Source organism: Chenopodium quinoa, unplaced genomic scaffold, assembly GCF_001683475.1.
Source record: "Chenopodium quinoa cultivar QQ74 unplaced genomic scaffold, ASM168347v1, whole genome shotgun sequence".
Lineage (NCBI taxonomy): Eukaryota > Viridiplantae > Streptophyta > Magnoliopsida > Caryophyllales > Amaranthaceae > Chenopodium > Chenopodium quinoa.
The window spans coordinates 1,530,275-1,552,353 of NW_018743014.1; the positions used below are offsets into that span (position 1 = coordinate 1,530,275).

General features: G+C 33.7%; 2 protein-coding genes and 1 long non-coding RNA gene across 3 annotated transcripts; 2 read left to right on the plus strand and 1 right to left on the minus strand.

The window, feature by feature from the left end:
- Positions 1 to 893: 893 nt before the first annotated feature.
- On the plus strand, positions 894 to 3,671 carry LOC110729876 (probable inactive 2-oxoglutarate-dependent dioxygenase AOP2). The gene is made up of 4 exons (XM_021909663.1): positions 894 to 1,033; positions 1,887 to 2,276; positions 2,422 to 2,743; positions 3,140 to 3,671. The coding sequence occupies exons 2-4, from the start codon at positions 1,906 to 1,908 to the stop codon at positions 3,380 to 3,382; spliced, it is 936 nt and encodes a 311-aa protein (XP_021765355.1). The 5' UTR covers positions 894 to 1,033; positions 1,887 to 1,905; the 3' UTR covers positions 3,383 to 3,671.
- A 5,311-nt stretch (positions 3,672 to 8,982) lies between these two features.
- LOC110729877 lies at positions 8,983 to 9,519 on the plus strand. The gene is made up of 3 exons (XR_002512969.1): positions 8,983 to 8,995; positions 9,094 to 9,196; positions 9,293 to 9,519. It is a non-coding gene; the product is annotated as an uncharacterized LOC110729877 (long non-coding RNA).
- Positions 9,520 to 17,162: 7,643 nt separating this feature from the next.
- On the minus strand, positions 17,163 to 22,071 carry LOC110729879 (hexokinase-2-like). The gene is made up of 9 exons (XM_021909665.1): positions 21,611 to 22,071; positions 20,300 to 20,444; positions 20,028 to 20,207; positions 19,182 to 19,256; positions 18,928 to 19,083; positions 18,751 to 18,849; positions 18,532 to 18,662; positions 18,352 to 18,433; positions 17,163 to 17,666 (listed from the first exon to the last, which is right to left on the minus strand). The coding sequence occupies exons 1-9, from the start codon at positions 21,808 to 21,810 to the stop codon at positions 17,340 to 17,342; spliced, it is 1,395 nt and encodes a 464-aa protein (XP_021765357.1). The 5' UTR covers positions 21,811 to 22,071; the 3' UTR covers positions 17,163 to 17,339.
- Positions 22,072 to 22,079: the final 8 nt, after the last annotated feature.

Consider the following 22,079-nt stretch of genomic DNA (forward strand, 5'->3'; position numbering starts at 1 on the left):
GTCACCATATACGTCAATTTGTGAGTCACATCACCAGTTAATCAACAAGTATAATGTAATTATTAATTAAAGAATACTAAAATATTGAAATACTTTTATATATATATATATATATATATATATATATATATATATATAAATTAATGTTAATTACAAATGGGGTCTAAAAGGTCACAGGCTCGAATCTTCCTCACCTATTTATAATACCCTTGTGACTCATTTGTACATATTACAAAAATGTAATTTTATAAAGTGTATGTGACTTTCTCGTTTCTCATTAAATATTTCAAAATACAAATTAAAAAATATATATATTAAATATTTTGATGTTTAAAGTTATACATATTGACTAATAACATAAAAGTCAAATCACTACAACTTTACAAAACCAGATAAATGATTAATAGTCCCTCGGTCATTTTAGAACGAAAATAAAATATAGACAACAAAAACAATTTATAACAATTCCTTTTAATTAACCATGTTCATTAAGGTCAAAGGGGTGAGCTTATAAATAAAATAAACTTGATCAAGATACGATTATGGCATGAATGACGTACCAAAAAGATTTGGTCCGCCGAAGTAAGGCAAGTCGCAAGTATATTTAACTGAAAAATGCCACCCCTTTAATTCAATTCCAACTAAAAATCACCCAAAATTTAATTTACATAGGACACCCCCTCTAGACTTGGTCCACCCCAAATTGACAACATTAATACTCCATTTTATAAACTGTCCCCTTTTTTGTGGGACCGTCCTTTCAATTGTAAGGATTAATTCATGTATGACTAATCATTATTATCTGTAGATAATCTTAGGATAATGACAATTAGCTAATTATTAATTTGATTTTGTAGCTCCTTTTTGAAGAAGTCGGTTATCAAATTATTATCCCTAGTTATAGATTTTGATGTATGGGTCAATTTTATGCTCTATATAAACCTAGCTCCCTCTCAATTAGTTGTTCATCAAATTAAACATTGTTAGTGATCATCACAACTTCAAAAGTAGCTTCATCATTAACTCATTTTGAGTAAGCTCTCTTCTTAATTTCTCTATTTTGATCTTCATTCATCTTATTTTTGCTTCTACACAATGTTATTAAATTATTTACATGTATAAGTATATAGATGCATACTTATAATACGTGCATTACCTTTGTGTTCACATAAGTTAATTACTTGTTTATATATATACAGCATTCATCAATATATGCTGATCTCTTGGTAAAATGTAGGTTCTTTGATTTAGTGGATAATTAATAGAGTGCCTAACTTAAAATACGTGCATTACCTTTGCGTTTACATAAGTTACATTTGTGAGGTCGTCAAATGTATTATAATTATCGTATCAGCTAACGATTTGCTAATTAATAGAGTGATTAACTTTTAAATATATACTTCCTTTTCATGTTGACATGTACAAGCAACAAATATAGACCTGGAGTGAGTCTACCTAATCTGAATATCCTGATGTGCCATATTATATATTCCATATTATCAATTACAATTTGTTAATTAATGTTATTGTGACATTGACATGCACTTAGACTTACTAGAGTAATCTGACCATTCAGCAAATCTTGACGTGCCTATATGTGTATTTTACTAGTATACTACTCAAATGCTTAATTAGTCCTATAACAATATTATTGTAATGAAGAAACAAAAATTTGATTAGCTACTCATAGTTCATAAAGTTTATTTTATAAATTGATTGATAATCATATTGTTTAATCTCTAATTTATAATCTTTGACTCTCTAATTAAGAAAAGTCTCCTTTGGGTAACACATTATGTTAATATTCATTTCAAAATTCATTAACTCATAAATAGTTAATGTAAACAATTATTTCATAAGTCTTATACTATTTCTTTTTGTAACAGATTAATTTTGGCAAAAACCATGGTTTCCAAAAGTCTACCAAAGCTTCCTACAGTTAACCTTACGTTAAACTTGAGCCCTGGAACAAGTTCATGGACATCAACATGCAACAACATCAGGCAAGCACTCGAAGAATACGGTTGCTTCGTCGCAGTGTACGACAAGTTTACCCTAGACTTCCACAACAAGGTGGTCGACGTTATACAACCAATGTTTGACCTCCCTACGGAGGTTAAAGCTAGAAACTCCTCCGATCTTCCCTACCACGGGTATTATAAGCCTGGCAAGCCGATGCCACTCCTCGAAAGTCTAGGCATCGAGGATGCAGCAATGCTTGACAAGATGCAAAGTTTCACTAACCTCTTGTGGCCTACTGGGAACGATCAATTTTGGTAAGAACAATATTATATCTAGATTATTATCGCGGTGTAACGTATTCATTCCTTATAAAAAAAAAAAAAAAAGTAACATTAACTTATAAGGCCCTGGTCTCTTCACCTGATTTTATTAATATTTTTTTCTTATGTTATGGTACAGTGAAACCATACATCAATATGCAAAGAAAGTATCCGAGCTAGAACAATTGGTTATGAAGATGGTGTTTGAGACCTATGGTGTAGAGAAATACCTTGAGTCTCATCTCAACTCGACGACATACCTTCTTCGGATAGCCAAATACAGGGTACCACAAGAGGATGAAAATAATCTTGGGGCAGTTGGTCATACAGACAAGAACTTTATAACTATACTTCATGAGAATGATGTAAATGGTTTGGAAGTTCAAACTAAAAATGGTGAATGGCTTAGTTTCGAGTCCTCACCTCAGTCTTTTGTTGTCATGGCAGGGGAACCTTTCTTGGTACGTCTTTTTTTTTTTTTTTTTTTTTTGTGGTATTTATGTCAAACTATTAATTAATTAAAGTCATTGATTAAGGATTCATAAATTTTTTTTACACCATTTTGTGTTGAAATTGATTATAACACTACTCGTTTTTTTATACATATCTTGTCAATATGTACAGATAAAATCGTTACGTAGTGCTCACCATTAATATATCTGATTATTATGTTTTCTATCAATCTTATTTTTCATAGTACATGTATCTATGGAGTACCAACTTAGGCTGTGTTTTATATTTTCCTTCAAATTTAATCTTTAGCTAGTCTAAGAATTAATAATTACAAAAGCATGCACAATCATTTTCATGTAATATATGATGTGATGCCCTAACTTCAAAGTTTCAAATTAATGTAGGCATGGAGCAATAACAGAATACATGCACCTCTACATCGCGTGGTAATGAAGGGAGATAAGCCAAGATATTCATTTGCCTTATTTTCAACCACCAAAGACACCATTGAGACACCGAAGGAGTTAGTTGATGACGAGCATCCATTACAGTTTAAGCCATTCGATTACATGGGATTGCTTCGATTTTATACCGAAGATGTTAGTCGAATGGCTGTGTGTACCATCAAAGACTACTGTGGAGTCTAATAGACTACAATGGAGCTCTTTCTTTGTTATAATAATAGGTGTATGAATGATGTAATTACCTCATAAAAATTCAAAAGTAGCCACTACGTAATTTTAGAATGGTCATCTTCTAAGATCAAAGACTTTTCAAACTTTCCCTATTTTGGTTAAGACATGTAATGGACTAAATTGTAAGAGGATTGTTTTGAGAATTATGTAAACTCGAAGTCAGCTCCCAAAGCCATTAATTGTCTTAAGCGTCGATCGTATGTATGTACAATTTCAACAATTGAAAACTTTTGTATGTATAATTTCAACATTTGACAACTTTTACAAATTTGAGTTGTTGTCTTATCCATTAAATCATTATATTCTCTGAAGTGTATAATATGCCAAAAATATATAATCCAATTCAAATTTGACCTGAAACATATATCCAGTATGTTGTTTCTATAAACTTTCAACTTGTTCATATTGCACTTAAACAATTAATTTTTTTGGAGATAGAGAATGGATCCATAATGATGCTTAGTGTTTTAACTTAATGGAATAAACGACCCCAATAAATTGCTGGTTTAATTAATTTGTGTAGCTTCTCCTCGAGTAAAAAAAAAAAAAAAAAAAAAAAACCTATCTACTGTGACACCATTTTTGAGTAGAATCAAGCTACTAAGAATAACATAGTAGCATGTTGAAGCTAAGTATATGTCTAATTGTAGAAATAAAAGATTATACAGAATTTTTTTGTTTAATTAAACATAATACGACACCAAAAAAAAACATTTATTAGCCACCCAAATCTTTTGTGCTAGATCTTCACATGTGACAGAATCTTCACAATATCAAATTAAACAATAAGGCCATACACTTATACAGCTTATACTCGTATTATGAATATATGATATGAACCGACATTTGTATACTTCTATTACCACCAAAGTTTCTTCATAAAAAACTACAGGTCTTCCTCCCTTCACAGCAAAATATAAAAAAATAAATAAATAAATAAAAAATTAAACAAAATTAAGAAAAAAATTATACTTCTTATTGAATAATAATTTAAATTTAGCTTTGGGGTTGGAAGAGAATCTTTACACAACACTAGGAAAAAGAATATATAATCTCCTGGATATAAATAAACAGACAAACCAAAAAAATAAATAATTGAAAAAACAAATTATTGAAAAGATTAAATGATCGTAATTAATTATATATAGTCATTCATAATTTTATTAGTAATGAAAATAATTATGTACACTTCAGTATATATTAGGATCAATATATAAGAATTAAGTTGCAAGAATATATATATGTATATATAATTAGGAAAATCTAATAAAAACTACATAATTCATTAAGTAATACTACAACAATAACATAAAGGCCATTTCTTGCCTGGCTTGACCCTGTGTGCCTTGATATATACACTTCTAATTCTGGGGATCAAATAAGGAGGAAGTTAACGCCGGACGAAAGCGGAGAAGTCGAGCTTTGTAGTGGTTGAGTAGGTGGCGCCACTAAGTTTGGCGGAGGTGGAGAGAAAGAGTGGTGTGAAAGACACAAGTAGCATTTTGGTGGTGGTTGATGATGATAATGTTATTTTTGGCTTTCTAGTTTTGGTGAAGGGTCCTGTTTAGTTGGACCTCTTTATATAATCTTAATGGTTTTTTTTATGTTAAATGTTTCCCGCTTCTATTTGAGGAATATTTGCACTTTTTCCTACTTTGTCCAATAACTAGCTTTAGGCAAGGTTTGTCTAAATTCTCTTTTGAGATCGAGTTTCGGTTAGGTGTACACATTATGATTAGGGGTGTACAAAAATTGGCCCGGACCTGAAACCGGACCTGAACCGACCTGAACCGGACCGGACCTGACCCGGACCTGTTGATTCAGGTCCGGTCCCAGTTCTTAAAAATCCAGGTTCCCGGTACAAACCCGGGGTTTTCAGGTCCGGACCTGAAACCCGGGAAATCGTAATTAAAAAAAAAAAAAAAAAAAAAAAAAACAAGAAAATATCTGATTCTCTGCCTCCCTTAATCTCTTTCAATTTCATATTTTGAAGTTCTAACCCTAACTCCCTAAGCCCAAACTCTCAGCCTCCCTCAATCTCAACTTCTCAACGCGGCTGTCCGGCTGTCCCAACTCGCTCCGGCCACCGCCCACTGCCGACACCTCCCTCATTCTCTCAGGCGATGCACACCGATAATATCTGGTAAGTATTTGCTTATAATTTTGGTATTTTTAATTCGAAATAATAAATTAAGTGTGAGAATTTATATGTTTATTCTTGTTTCAAATTTTCAATTGCTTTTAATGATTGTTTGATGTTTGCATGTTGAATTTCTTATTTTTAGTTCATCTCTTTCGAATTTCTGTTTTTTTTTTTTTTGGTTTTTTTGAGTTTAGGGTTCATAAGAATTAAGAAGTTTAGGGTTTAGGGTTCAAGTGCGAAATTTAGTTCGAAATTTTGTGTTTATTATGATTATTAAGATTAATTTAGTGCGAAAATTTGTGTGGTAGGGTGGGTTGGGGTGGGGTTATGGTGGGGTTACGGTGGTACGGTTCTGGTGTGTGGGGGTTAAGGGTTAAGGGGTGGCAGTGGGGTGGGGTGGGGTGGGTTGGGGTGGTGAGCTGGGGTTTTTGGGATGGCTGGATGGAAAATTGTGAATGTTGATGGGGTTGTCGGGAGTGGAGATGGGGTTTTCGTGGTGGCTGGTAGGGTCACCGAGAGTGGAGATGGGTTTTCGGGGTGGCTGGGTGGTGTTTTGGATTGGAGGGGGTTTTGGAGTGGTTGAGTGAGAACATAGCAGACCCAACCACTCCGGAATCATACCATCACCCCAATTCAACTCGGTTTATTGAGGAGAACATAGCAGCCTTAAATGAGGAAAATAGGGGGGCTGCTACTGCCTTTACTATACACTCAAGGGCTGCTATTCCTCTAGGAGATCCTTATGCCCCCTTTACTGCAATTCGAACACAATCTCAAGTAGGGGGTGGATTCAGAATGTCTGTTGCGCTCGAGGACAACCTTTTCTCAGACTCTTCAAGTTCTAGTGCCTCCCTGCATCGTGCAAGTAGCTCTACTGCCGACTCCTCAAATTCAGAAAATCAGCAGCTCGTGTCTCCAACTGTCCAGCTACCTATTGTGGGGTGGATTCCATGGTTGGAGTGTCAGGGAAGGCGGCTAGGGGTGGGGCTGCCAATGAAGCTGGTTGTGTTGTGTTGTGTGGGCAGTGGTGGATCTGGGTATTAACATAAATTTCAGAAAGTTGGTTGTGTTGTGTTGTGTGGGCAATGCCTCTCTCATTTTTTTCTTAACATAAATTTCAGAAAGTTGAAAGTATTTCTAATGTGTATTGATATTTCTAATGTGTATATATGGACACTTTTTAAGCTAACTTATACTTTAAAATTTGTGTTTATTCCTGCTAGGCTGCTAAAAGTATGGACTCAGATTATTAAGATTAAATAAGTTGGCTAACCTGTGTGTAGTTCAGGGGTTCTTATTTTTGTTTTTATTCTTGCAGGGAGTGAAGGAAGTCAAGGAACCACGGATTCTTATTCTTGCAATGTAAGTTGCTCTTAAATTTTTTTATAAAATGGTATGTGTATATAATTGTTACTTTAAAATTACTTATATTGTATATAATTATATTGTAGATGGAGAGCTCTCAATCCAAACGGTCTGCTTCTTTTTCTGAACAAACGTCACAGCCACTTTCTGAAAAGGATATGGAAGAATTGCAATCTACTTTGCCTCCTGATAAGAAGCTAAAAGCGGGGCGGGAATATATATGGAACAGAAAAAGTAAGAGGAAAGCTGAGTATTGGAAATATTACTTAGAGTACGTCGAGAATGGAAAACTACAAGCTGAATGTAAGTTCTGTCCTAAAACTTTTGCTGCTGATGGTAATCTTAATGGTTCAAAAAATGTTAAAAACCATGCAGAATCATGTCTCGGTAATCCTATTAATATAGAAAAAGAAAAGGGCAAAGAAAAGCAAACTAAATTGTATTTTGATCAAGAACATGAGAGTAGTGAATTAAAGTGTGGGAGTAGGATTATTAACTTGAATGATGTTAGAGAGGCATTGATTCACATGATTATTGTTGATGAGTTACCATTTAAGCATGTGGAAAAACCCGGTTTTAGGCACTTTGTGCAAGTTGCATGTCCACAATTTCACATTCCATCTCGTGTTACCATTGCTCGTGATTGTTTAAAGTTGTATTATAGTGAAAAAGAGAAATTGAGAGAAATGTTTAAGACATGTCAAAGAATTTCTGTGACCACTGATACTTGGACTTCAATACAAAGAATTAATTATATGTGTCTTACAGCTCATTTCATTGATAATGACTGGAAATTGAATAAAAAGATCATAAATTTTTGTCCAATTTCTAGTCATAAAGGAGAGGCTATTGGAAAAGCAGTTGAGGCATGTTTAGAGTATTGGGGTATTGATGATAAACTTTTTACTGTCACTGTTGATAATGCTTCTTCAAATGATGTTGCTTGTGCACACTTGAGTAGAATGGTTAGAAGAACAGGATGTATATGATGGAAAAAATCTTCATGTTAGATGCATTGCTCATATCATTAATTTAATTGTGTGGGATGGTATTAGAGAACATGTGTGTGCATTGATAGAGTTAGAAATGCTGTGAAATATGTTAAGAATTCCCCTGCAAGAATACTTAGATTCAAAGATCTTGTGCAAAAAGCAAACATAGATTCAAAATCTTCTTTATCCTTTGATGTCCCCACTCGTTGGAACTCCACATACATAATGTTGGAAACGGCTTTGAAGTTTCGACGTGTTTTTAGTGGGTTATCTCTTCCTGATGGAGAGGATTTGAATGACAATGAAAGGCCTCCCGAACCCGAAGATTGGAAAAAAGTGGAGAGGTTGGTTTTGTTTCTAGGGGGGTTTTATCTGTTAACTAAACGAATTTCTGGTTCCCATTATGTGACAGCTAATAAAGGTTTAGGAGAAATTGCTTCTATGTATGATATGTTGAATAATTGGGAACAAAGTGAGGACTTAAATTTTCAAGCCATGGCCATTGCAATGAAAAAAAAGTTTGATAAGTATTGGGGGGATGTGGATAAGATGAATAAGTTCATTTATGTTGCTCTTCTTCTCGACCCTCACTCTAAGATGGTCATTGTTGAATTGACACTAACGGATATGCATGGACCGGAAAAGGGTACAAAACTTGCTAATGATGTGAAGGAGTTCGCTTACTCTTTATTTGAGGAATATAGAAAAATGTATGCTACTTCTAATATTCCAGATTGTGGAGATAATATGTCAATGGATATTGATAATAGTAAAGGAGTGGGTTCCGATTATGTGAGGAAACTAAAAGAAAGAGCAAAACGATTGAAGGGGACAAGTGGGTATGCGATAAGTGAGTTGGATAGGTACTTAAATGATCAATTAGGGCCGGAGGAGGAAGAACAAGATGCATTGACATGGTGGGGTAAGAATGGTCAGCGTTATGTGATTCTTAATCGCATGGCACGTGACATACTAGTCATACCATTGTCGACCGTTGCATCGGAATCTGCTTTTAGTACGGGAGGTCGTACTCTAGATCCATTTCGGAGTTGTTTAACTCCTAAGGTAATGCATCGTTATCTTTTTATTTTATAAAATCAAGTTTGTTTATATCTTAATATGACTTTGTTTATACATATTTGTGTAATATTTTTGTATTGAAGATGGTTCAAGTGTTACTTTGCACACAAGATTGGCTTAGAGCTAAGGAAGTGCCAATTGTTGATGTGGAAGAAAATTTGAAAGAGTTAGAGGAAATAGAGAAAGGTAGTAATAATTTTATGTATTTGAAATTTTGTTACACCAAATTTATTATTTCATTGTTATCAATCATTAATATATTCTATATTGTATTTTATTTAGAGGTGCAACGTGGTGAATCTAACGATGTAGACGATGAAGTTGTTTTCGTGGACTCATTAGTGTGAATCACGCGATCAAAGGGAAAACAACTCGTTGGAGAATTTATGTATTCCTAGTACTTGAGAGTTGAGAGTTGAGACTTAAGAGAATTTATGTAATTTTATGAGTTTTCGTGGACTTATTTGTATTTTCGGTGGACTCATTTGTATTTTTGGTGTTTGAGAATCGGGACTTTATAGACTTTATGTAGTTTTGTAATTGATAATTTTGGTTTGTATGTAATTATTAAATTATGCAACAGGTCTAAAAATCACAAAACAGGTCCATATGCAGGTCCAACAGGTTTTGTATTAAAAAAAAAAAAAAAACGAAAAAGACACAAAACAGGTCCATTCAGGTCCAAACCCGGACCGGACCTGTTAATTCAGGTCCGGTCCCCGGTCCTCATAATTACCCAATTCAGGTCCCCGGTCCAAACAGGTCCGGTCCAGGTCCGGTCCGATTTTGGACCGGTGTACACCCCTAATTATGATAGTTGTATATTGATGCGAATATGATTTATATCTAACAATATATATATGGAGCAAATAATTATTTTCACCTACAAGAAAATTGCTCATTCTGAATATCTGTTCAATATCGGTCACTGGTTTTACAGGCCACTAAGTAATCAATATTATGCAATTATCGATTAAGTTATAGTGTATTTTATTCACGTGATTTTTACTTATTAAACTTAAATTAAACTTAATTAGCTCAATAACATATTTATGTGTGGAGTAAGACAAGGCGCATAATAGTGATAGGTTTACCAAAATCAATATTTTTGGTACCAAAATGTGCTTCATTGGTACTGTGATAGGTTTATTTGTCTATCGCATTTAGGCTTCAAGACTTCCCCTTTTTATGTGTGACCTTAAAATAACACTAACCCAGAATGCCAACCCTGACTCAGAAACTCCAATTGATGATGATTGAGCTAATTACTTCCTTTCAACTACTGATTTTAAGAAGATCGATTTATAGTTAGTAGTAGGCTTTATTTAGACCACCTACATATCATAATTGGTTTTTAACAAAACATTATTATTACCGTGTAAAATAACTTAAACCACATAATAAATTCTAATATTAAATTTTGAAGCTACCATCTTGATCAAAGGACAATTCTTTCATATTATCTTCTCTTCGATCCACTCATCATCATACCATCGTAGAAAATGACCAATAAGGCAATAACCTTAACATACTTTTACAAAAACGCGAATACGCGATGTATATATTGGTTCAAATATTACTTTCTGTCGTGATGTTATTGGATGTACCACAAAACTTGCAAATTGTCAATATAGTGATCAGTAACATGTAAGTTGAAGCATATGAAAATCTATCATTCGAACTTAAATTATGTGGGTTCTATACTGTTGTCTTTCTTGTCAATTCCTAGTTACTTCACCAATATTCTGACATATTCATGCAAAAATACGTTTTATATATGGAACATATTTGTGTGGAGATTCCACTTCGTTGCCGCAAATTAATATAATAACGAGTCTCCACACCCAACGGACCCATAAAACGCGTATGGACATTGATATGAAGTGTTAGTAAGGCGAAGACTTGTATGTACTTTTCTATTGTAAATTTGTAAGTAAAACTTCCTACTTCGTATATGATATAGAGTTCTCCGCACCTAAAGAACCCAAAAACGCATATTGATATTGAAGTGTTAGTATGATAAAGGTGAAGACGTGCATGTACTAGTTTACTAATAGCTTTTTCAATCCAACTAATGTAAAATTAACCTTGTAAAAGAGGAGTATCATATTTGTAATTTTGGCTAAGTTAACAACAAAACTTATTGTATACAATACACCCATTGATGTAAAATGTCTTGAACATAATTAAGTACAATAATTATGTTAAGGTTACGAAACCTTTTTGACAGTTATAGAGAGTGTATATGTTTAAAGGAACCAACTCGATCTCACGTTAATTAAGCCTATTTGAATGCATAAAACCCAACCAATTTTTGAAACAAATTGACCTGGCTATCACCATGTAGGGCTTTAACATAGTATTCCCCCTTGACTTGGGTTGATGGTATCACTAAGCAATTATAAAGATAATTGACTTTATAATAGAGGTGACAATCAAGTCATTCAATCTGGGTGGGGTTAGTAGTTTCAAGTACAGGTTAGTTTGCCAGGTCTATATGTGAATAATTAAATCACACACTCGCTTTCTTTAAGTTGATAACAATTGCGAATTCCATAAATCACGTTACAGACACAATTCCTTTATATTCAATTTTAGATAAAATTGACATCACATCTCTCTATTTGCTTTATTCTTCCATTATTAGCATGAGGAATTCTAGGACTCTAGCTATTAGAGTCATTCATGACTCTAACAAGGGCATAACCATCCTTTCACTGTTTACCCACTTGAATAAAAAATAATAATAAAAAAATAAAAAAAAAGGAAATTGAAAAGAAAAACCAAAAACCAAGGCTTGGAAAAGGACAGTATTAAAAAAAAGTGGAATAGGACAACTCATTAAATTAAAGAAAAACAAAAAAGGGGAAAACGACAGCACATTAAGCCTTGGTACTCTCCCCGTAGTTTCTCTCTCTAAAATTACGCCCTCTCTCTAAAAGTTCGCTCTCTCTCTCTTTCTTTAAATTGCTTGAATATCTCCGGCGACATTCCTGTTAATAAAGACGATCGTTTCCGGCCAAAATTAAAGCTCAAGTCCATACCTATTACGGCCTACATGTAACATCTCGTCAAGTTTTGGTATCTAAAAGAATACCATCAACGACAAATAGAAAAAAGGAATACCATCAAGGATTGTTGGAGAATACCATCAAGGGTTGCTGGTATCTAAAAGAATACCATCAAGAAGTTCGTTGGTATCATATAAAAAATACCATCAACAGCAAAAGATAGAACAAGAACAGCACTAACTGTTGTTCCTACCATGTTTTGGCGCCAAAATTTGTCACATGTTGAGACCTCCGTTTGAGGAAATAGCAAAACGAAGAACTCAATTTGCCAAAATTTCTTTTTTGAGAAATTAATTTTTGTTCTAAACTAAACAAAAAATTGAATAGGGCATTTTTTTACAGATTTTGTTTTGCTTTTTCTTTTTTGTTTTACCTTAATGTTTTTAATAATTGCTTAATTTGAATTTACCTTTCTGCCCTTATTAGAGTCATGGATGACTCTAATAGCTAGAGTCCTAGAATTCCTCTTATTATCATATGAAACATAATTTGTTTGTTAAGAAATGGAGAAACCGAGAAAATATCGATTAATGTTATGGCGAGACGGAAAATTGTACTCTTATAGAGAAAGCGACTTGAATAGCATAACACAAAAACTCTAGAAGTGGTGGAATAAGGAATCACAAAATCGACGACAAAAGGAATCAATACATAATGAAGCAAAGGACAAGGTGATATCTACTTCGGTATTGCGCACGTTATGGACCAATGTATGAAAATGAAAGGACTTGATCGAATTGGCCTATATTTTCAGCATTATATTCATTGTACTTTAGAATGCCTTTATAATTATACCTTGCAAAGAAAATGACAAATGGGGTTCATAGTGATCCCCTCATCTTCGACTACATAATCATATGCACACTGATGAATTTAATCTTATGTTTTCTTGCTCCTAATAAGTTTCAATGTTTGACGTTTGTTCTATTATAAGATAGATATTATTGGTTGTTGAACTTCAAAGTTCACACATAAATTGACATTAACAATTTATTCTCCAATAAAATATGAGGTTTTTTTTTTTTTTTTTTTGAGACAATTATATATGAAGTACTTAAACAGAGTCGACTCAAAAGTTTAGCATAAGTGAAACTTGATAATAATGAACTAAAGCTAGGTATGGGTTAGGCCGTGTAAGCCCACCTGTTGTGCCATTGTGTCATGCATTTAAGCATGTCATATTATCATGGCTGAAACTAATTGAAAAAAAGTCGTGTATCTCATGTTTGGTTAGTGTTAAACTTTCATAAACCGGAGGCCATACATGGCCCTACCCATATGTTGTATCGGGTCGTGTTGTATCATACCAACGAATGCTCTTATATATAAATTTTATATTTTCTGTAAACTTCACTATATATGATGGACTCGTGTCAGGTCAGATCATTTATGTTATCTTGGCCCATAATTCTCAGCTCCATATTGAAGTATACTCCGGTTATTTAATGAGATTTTCTAATACGAGTGTACTCTAGCTTTCAACTTATATTTTTGGGACTTACTTTAAATTATTGTTTTAGTACATGTTGCTTGTATTGAAATTTTTTTGGTTTTAAATTGTTTGATCATTATTCAATATACTTTTGAGCAAGGTAGGTAGAATTTTATGTTTTTTCAAGGCTCAATTATTAGAGCTTAATTGCTTGCCTCTTTAGATTTGAGCTTCTCACCAAGTAATATGAATGAGTTATATTGATTATGAGTTATATATCATTCCATCGAGCATTCGAGCTATCTGTTTTATCACATATTGCTAATATAATACTCCCTCCGTTTTATAATGTTAGTCCCATATACTATTTTGGGCGTTTAAAAAAGATTTACCCATATTGAATATGTTCCATTTTTAACTCAATTTTTGAATTATGCAATTATGACTAATGATTTCCCAAAAAAAAAAATCAAAAAATTAAATAAGGTAAACTAATTATGAATTATTTTGTACTTTAATGTTAGATTCCAAATATTCTTCTTTTCTTATTTTATGTGATTGATTCCATATGGGACTAACATTATGAAACAGAGAGAGTACTTCACATGATATAACGTAAGCAAAAAAAATTAAAGATATCAACAAATAAGGACACATAATTACAGGTTTTTTTTAAAAAAAAAAAAAACAAAAGAACACATAATTACAGAATAGTGATTAGGTTAATTAAACCCTAAGCAAGACCCTAGTCATAGTCGTTTAAAGAGGGCTAATAAATAATTCAAGGCATATTCTAAATTTATATTCAGATAGTACTCCGCAACTTTTATTAGGTGTACTTTGCTATTTAAGTGAACTAAACATGTGTCTTTATTCTTTGTTTGAGACCAAACACGTAAATATAACTACTTGGGGCTCCACTCTAAAGCTTCAAAGCAACGTCCATTCTAGCTAGCACAAAGTGTCTAAGAATAGTGTGCAAGTCTTCTATAGAAAGTGGAGGGTAATAACTGGCTTAAGCTAATTGCTTATTATTCATCACAAATTCACAAACATTCATTCATCTTTGCGCTTGATTATTGCCGAGTTTTGTGTAAAACAGATAGCTCCAATGCTCGATGGAATGATATATAACTCATAATCAATATAACTCATTCCTAATACGAACAAACAAATTTACAAGGGATAAATCTGTAAAAACTCCGGAATCCACCGAAAAAGGGTAAACTCTCAAGAATATTATTATAATGTCAAAATTGATTTCTAAAGACGCTAAAAACGTTTAAATAGTCTAAACAAAGCCCTAATATGAAAATTAAGCAAAAATTAAGATTTGGAAAATGTTTAAACGATGTTTTCGGGCCCTAACGAACTCGGATGGCTTAAAAAGCCTATCGCACACGGCATAGGGGTGATTTGGACTCGTTGGTCCATTTCCATTTTCGAAAATATATTTTATTAAGCAATCTGACTCCGCGAGCCCGACTAAAAAAAATCATGACTAGTAAAAAATCAAATCAAGTCTTCCAACGCTGAACTTCTTCGTTGAACCGTGCAGCTAATCTCCCCAAGTCACGTGATTTAGGGGAGTGATCATCATTCGTATGAGAGAAATAATATTTAATTTAAGCATAATGTAAGGATTAGGGTCGGATACATAACAAGGAAATAACTTTTAAAATTGATCAAAATTCAATCTAATTGCCAAGCAAGACTACAAGTCTACAACGGTCATGGGTAATCAAAATTCGTCTGTTGGCATTATTGAAATAGCAACTTTTGTGTGCGGCTGGCCACACTAGCTGTGTGGCCAGCTGACACACACCAAGTAATCCTGATCACCGATCGAGTAACCCCTAACCGACCAAGTAACCCCTGACTGACTTAGTAACCCCTAACCGAGTGAATAACCCCTGACCGAGTATCCTCTGACCGACTTAGTAACCTCTGACCGAGTGAGTAACCCCTGATCAAGTAATCTCTGACCGAGTAACCCCTAACTGACTTAATAACCCCTGGCCCAGTGAGTAACCCTTGTAACACTAACAAAGTAACCCTCATAATGATTGGTCACACGGTGTGGCCAGCCACATATAAAAGTTTGTGTTATTAAAATTAGATTTTAAACACTACGAATTTTCAAATAACTCGAGGAACCAAAGTAATCCAAATTATTTTAAGACTACCCTTTCCCTAGTTCTATATCCAAGTAACTAATTCAACTACCTCAATTAATTATAATCATTAATCATGAGTAACAAATTTGGAGGCAAAAAGGCATACGAATTGGCAAAAACAACATAAATGACGTAACAAAAGGGTGACAGAGAAAGAGAGTAGTTAATGCATCCTTACACAGTAGGAGTCACCCAACCTTTAGATTAGATCATTGCTAACATGATTAAATCAAGACAACAAGCAACATAAACCAAACTAAAATACCAATTAAATTATTTTTTAGTTAAACAAAAACATTAAGGGGGCGTTTGGTATAGATATTGGAAATGGAGTCGAAAGAAAACAAATAAGAGGGAGGAAAGGAATTATTTAACACTTACCTTTCCATTTGTTTGGTTTAACCATGAAATGGAATCACTTAATCATAGCTCCTTTTCTTTTTGTTGGAGGAGGCCGGGTAAGGATAATTGTTACCTTAAGTTTTAGAGAGATAACAAATAGTGGAAACCATTACCCTTATGTAATGGTAATGGTAATTGCTACCTAAACCTTCTAACCAAACACTTAGTAATGATAACGGTTTAATTGAATCCATTTCCACCCAAAAAACACTCTAACCAAACATGCTCTAAAGGTAATACAATTGGGATTCAATTCTTCAACAATGGTAGATATATATTCTTTCAAGTGTGAGCAGAAAGGTAGTATGTTTGGTTACAAAAAAAAATTAAAATAGAATGAGTAATACAGTTGGGATATGTACATCTATAAGATGGTCCAATGTAATTGGAACTTTCTTGTAAGAAAATAAAATTAATAAATAAAATAAATAAAAAAATAAAAAATTGGAACTTAGGTTACTAACAAAGTATTGGGGTAGTGGTAAGAAAAGAATCTGCTAACCTTGAGGTGGAAAATCTAATCCCACTAGGGGCACTTTGAGAGTTGAGATCCCCTTACCTGTACCTCTCATTCTCAATGTGTTTAACGAGCTAACTTGGGGACAAAGCACGAGTTGTGTGAGGAATGACCTTGCTGATGGTTTGACGGTTGTTTCGTAGTGGGGATTGGATTAACAAAAAATGCGCGGGTTACGCATGGTTATTCCACGAGAGGCGGGAAATTCTGGTGCTCCTAATCTACATGGTATGAAGAGGTGAAGCAGTCGTGTAGGGGTAGTTAGACCAAATCAAATCATAATAGACCAAAGAAGACATCAAGTTCACCAATAAAAAATTTATTAATTTAGATTATATCAAATCAAATCAAATTAAATTAAAAAGATCCATCACAACATTCAAAAGAAGAATTATATCAGTTCAATGAAAATCCAATGAACTAAACACATCAGATGTGCATAATTAGCTTTTTATGTCAATCTTTCAACTCAGCATATCAGTAATCTTGTAATAGGAAAACTTTTGTCCATTTTATTTTGTACTTTTTGGATCATGATAGACTCACATCAAATAGCAATGAAAAGTTTGCTGCCTTTAATTTTCACTCTAAAATTGAACTTTTAGGCTTACACTACCCCCTCACATCATACTGTAGGAAATTAAAGTAGGAAAGTATGCAAGGTAATATAGCTGTATTAGCATACAAATTTAGCATATACACCACTAGACCAAATATATTGGTAGTATCATCAAGTGTAAATCGAGTGTGAAGCAGCAACAACGGCAGCACCAATGCCTGAGGCATCTTTAAACTGCTTGAGAACGACCATCTTCAATACGTCTTCATTGAGCAACTCCTCAGCAAGAGTTTTCTGCAGGCATGATTTGAACTTTTTGTATGTGCCAAACAGTGACCCATCAATAGCAACTACAGTCTCCTCTGTCTTGGTTATGTCTTTGCCTAACCTCTTCAGGATTGCCAGTATAGCAGCAGCAGCAAGTCGAGCACCTCGTGTAGCTACAATATCACATATCTTGACAACAAGTTGCTTCCTCTCCAAGGATAAGTTGGTTATCTAAATTTCAGAAAAATGACAATTACAATAACAGTTGGATGCAGAAATCCAGGATTTTCTGTATTGCTTCTTTTGATCATAAACATAAATGATAAATCTATATAATTAGGCGGTGGAGGCCTTTAAACCGATCCCTGAAAACTATAAGGTTCATCAAAAGAGTCAAGGATTCTTAGAAAATAACCAAACCTAAGTGCATAGAGCTTTTGTTTCAGGGATTCCATTGCAATTGCAATCTCACATTTTACAGCAATGTCATTTGACTTAACAGGACTGAATTTAATTAGCACTTACGAAACTTGCTTTAGATTTTGGGAGGACATTGGTCAAGTATTTTTAAAGATGGCACCGAATAGTATTTTATAGTTGTCCTTCTCACCTTAACAAGACAAAGTTTCAGGAAAAATACGCTACACTGCAATTTACAACTAAAATAAGTCAAGATAAAATAAAATCAATGCTTTTCAAGTCAAATAACAAAGCTTTAATCATCATTACCAAGTACTCATGTTTATATAATGCAGTCGCATCATGTCCAGCACGGGTGCAGACTGGAGAATGAATAATTTGCAATACCAATATTGAAGGTAAACATGTTTAGGGACAAAGGAGTACTAAGAAACAGGGAAAAGCACGAAAAGATATTCCATTGTAAAAAGTTTGCATTATTGATAAGAAGGTATACCTCAAAGACCTCCTCCAGGCATTTCCCAACCACACTTAAGTCAGTGGATTTGTCACTATGCATCGCTACAACATTATACGTCCTGCATTCCAAAGTGAAAAACTTAGGCTCATTGGAACCGCATAACATGACAATTATATTTGTCCTGATAAAAGGACTGATTGCAATTTCCCCACATACGCCAGTATATAATGCTGTCGAAGTTTTGGAGGAGTTATGTCACCAAAAAGCGCAGCATCATCAGCTAGTCGCTGCAAAATTCTACGCACAATTTCTCCCAAATATCTACCAGAAAGCATCTTTTCTAGAATCTGATAGATAATAGTGATTTGAAGGTTTCAGAATATGAAAGATTATCAATTTGATCATCGAAATTCAGATTACACTTGTGATAATTACCTGCTTGTGGTGGTTTGGACTATCATTGTCTAATTCATAATCGTAGTCAGTTAAAGGAAGAAGTGGAGAGTTAAAATTACCCCATTCTGTGTTAATAACCTACATCTGACACAATTAGTAATTCATCCAAACCGAGTCAAAGTTATCTTCTAAAACTCGGAAAGAAGGTAATGTTACCATCTGTCCTGATTTTGGTGGAAGACCATACGCCTTTACAATGTTTTCTGACTGTTCTACATAAGCTGCATTCGTTCCAGTACCCAATACTACAGCTGCAACAACATTGTTATCGCAAAATCTTCCTCCAGCCAAAGCACCAACAGTATCATTGAGCTGATAATCATATGGATGTCAGTGACTCCTGAAATTCTCAGAGGGGGAAAATGCAGAAAAGTTTACTGGTTTACAAGTAAAATTGGAGATTAACTTACCAAAGCAGTGACATTAACATCAATAGCTCGTTTCTCTAAAGCCTTTGTCAATTCTTTCACCATGTCTTTACCAATCTAATATCGGTCAGATGATATAATGTCAGATTGAAATGTTCATAAACCAAGCGAAATAAGTTTTGGATGGACATCAAGCAACTATATCGCTAGAGCTGTCTTCTTAGAAAATTCACAAATTAGCATTCTAATTATTATGTTTGTTTCAGTTATGGACCAATTATTAAGTTAATTGCAGGCTTACAATTTTATTAAATGTTAGATATGAACACTATTTTATCAGATTTAGGGTTTGTGACATGCAGATGAAGTACCCCTATCATGATAAGTCTAATAAAGTCCAGAGGACTGGAGCTACTTTTAGTACTTAAAGATGTTGTGTAATCAAGGCCGATTGTGTAAATATACATACTCCTCCATTCGAAGTTAATAGTCAGTTATAAATCAATGAAAAGAAACAAAAAATAAAATCACTTTAATTATGAAGGGTTGGGACAATGTGACAACTAATTTAAGGTGAACAGATTACTTGTTGATAGAGAAGCTTTCAACATGGACTTCCCAAATAAAATAAAAAAATCACACAAAAGCCTAAATTCACATAAGGTATGACCTAGTATAAATTGGCCTCAATTAAACTGATTAACAAAAGCTACAGCGTGCTTGAATTTAGGGCTGTATATAACAAGCAAATGGCAGTATTCAATTCTAGAATGATCAACAAATATATTTTCAGCTCCCTAAACTACGGCGATGAGAAAGGAGACTACTCACTAGTCATTATACGGAACAAATTACGTTACACTGAACTACTGAAGCATAAAGACTTACAGCATCTTGCACATCGAAGTCCTTTGTCCAATTAAGGAGTGTCCCGGAGTTTATCCTTGTTTGTTGTACAGGGAATGAGAAAGTAAACCCGAGCTCCCTCTTCTTACCAGGTTGTGTCGCCGAATCAGAATCCATTTCAATAACATAAGAAACTTTCTCCGCTATATAATCAAAGAGTTCCTGAAATCATTACCCTGTCATATGTCTGAGAAAGCATAGGTTATAGTTACCAACAATTTATTCATGACGAAAAGGAGACAGATTTTACTTACATGTAACTTCCCAACCTTAATGTTAGGAGGCACCTTGTAAGATTCGGATTTAAGATCAATGGTCCTATTTCCTTGCAATTTAACACGCATCACACGAAAGTTCGTCCCACCCAAATCCAATGCATAAAAGCATCCCTTTTCATGACTGAAAGACAACAATGACAAGAACACTGCCTACATTACTTAACTACATATGGTATCAAACAACAAGAAAGACATTTTTACTGAAATTAAAATTTATTCATTAATAAAAAATCATACGACATGTAAATGTACATTAATACACGAAAGACAAAATTTTAATCATGATTCCTGCTCCATTCTATTGAAAACACATATTTGGATATTTAAGTTCAAACTTCTAAGGACAAGAGATTACCAATGTGTACAATTGACCAATGATGGTTTATAATTTACTCCCTCTGTCCCACAATATAGTTCCTGTTTTCCTATTTAGGAAACTCAAAATGTTATTTATGTTTCTATTTTTGGATAATATGTAAAGACTATTATACCCTTTTTTTTTAACTTTATTCATTGAACTTCCTAATTTACCCTTAAATTATCTACTTGCATTGTACTTTTTCCACTTTCTCTCTCTAACTTTTGAATACCGTGAAAAAAGCACAATAGAAACTATATTATGGGACGGAGGAAGTAGCAACTTTGTAGTTCCCTGTCTCATATCAATGGTTTTTCTTCTTACTATAGCAACATTATTTTCAAAGTCATTGATGTCATAAATTCATAATCACTAGTACACACGCCGCACGCGCACGCGCACACACGTTCATATTCAGATTTTAATAAACAAAATCAAGTGTCTTACAAAGAAATATCAAATCCACCCACCATCAACTCAAAGGGTCAGAAAATGGATGGCATATGTCCACAATATGAAAAAATAATGCATGTTAGACTAGATTTTTCAATAAAATGAGGTGACGGGGTTGTTTGGATCAATTTCATTCAATTCCAGTCTGGTTTGGGTCTAATTCTACTAAGTAGTTATGATCAATGAGTTATTTGATTCGTTTTCAAGTCAAATCAAATTCAAGTCAAACAATTGAATAATGATCACCTACCCACTATATCTCTTCATTCATCCAATTAGTTCTTACACTCACCCACCTTTTTACTCATCTCCAAACACTTTATTTACCTTTTTCTTACATGTACTCATTCATTTTTTTTCGTTTTCCTCGATTTTCGAATCAGAGTGATTACTAATGATGAATAACAAAAAGTCAAAAATTTGTATATATTGATACTTAATACAACTAAAAACAAAGGAAAAGTGAAAAAAAGTACCCAGAAGGTAGGGAATCAACATAAGAAACAAGCATTTTGATTGAACTGGAATCTTCATCTTCAAGACCCTTTCTCATCATCAACTCCATTTCATTAGCTAACTGCTTCAGCAATTCAACTGATACCCAGAATTCTTCTTCTATTTTCTTCACCATTTCCTCCAATTTCACCCCATTTTTCCCAATTTCACAATCACTCATCTTTTATTCTTCAATTTTTCTAAGCTTTTTTTTTTTTTTTTTTTTTTTTGGCTCTCTTTTAAAAACCTTCTTAATGCATTTGTAGATTCCCTAATATTTATATGTGACCCTTTTTTGGATGTATTATAAAAAATGGCAACTGCATGGAATTATATTAATGGGGCGGCAAAAACAAAGGATGGAAGATGGTGGCTGCAAAATTCATGCTACAAAAAAATTAAACAAAGACTTAGGCCTCTTTCGTCTTAAAATGAATAATATTCGGTAAA

What these genes read in the sequence shown, in the direction of transcription:
- LOC110729876 (XM_021909663.1), top strand. Translation starts at nt 1,906, where the DNA reads ATGGTTTCCAAAAGTCTACCAAAGCTTCCTACAGTTAACCTTACGTTA. An exon ending in ACTGGGAACGATCAATTTTG is followed by an intron (nt 2,277 to 2,421) that starts GTAAGAACAATA and finishes GTTATGGTACAG; the next exon opens with TGAAACCATACATCAATATG. An exon ending in TGGCAGGGGAACCTTTCTTG is followed by an intron (nt 2,744 to 3,139) that starts GTACGTCTTTTT and finishes AAATTAATGTAG; the next exon opens with GCATGGAGCAATAACAGAAT.
- LOC110729879 (XM_021909665.1), bottom strand. Translation starts at nt 21,810, where the DNA reads ATGAGTGATTGTGAAATTGGGAAAAATGGGGTGAAATTGGAGGAAATG. An exon ending in ATGTTAATGTCACTGCTTTG is followed by an intron (nt 19,084 to 19,181) that starts GTAAGTTAATCT and finishes TATGATTATCAG; the next exon opens with CTCAATGATACTGTTGGTGC. An exon ending in GTCCAAACCACCACAAGCAG is followed by an intron (nt 18,663 to 18,750) that starts GTAATTATCACA and finishes ATTATCTATCAG; the next exon opens with ATTCTAGAAAAGATGCTTTC.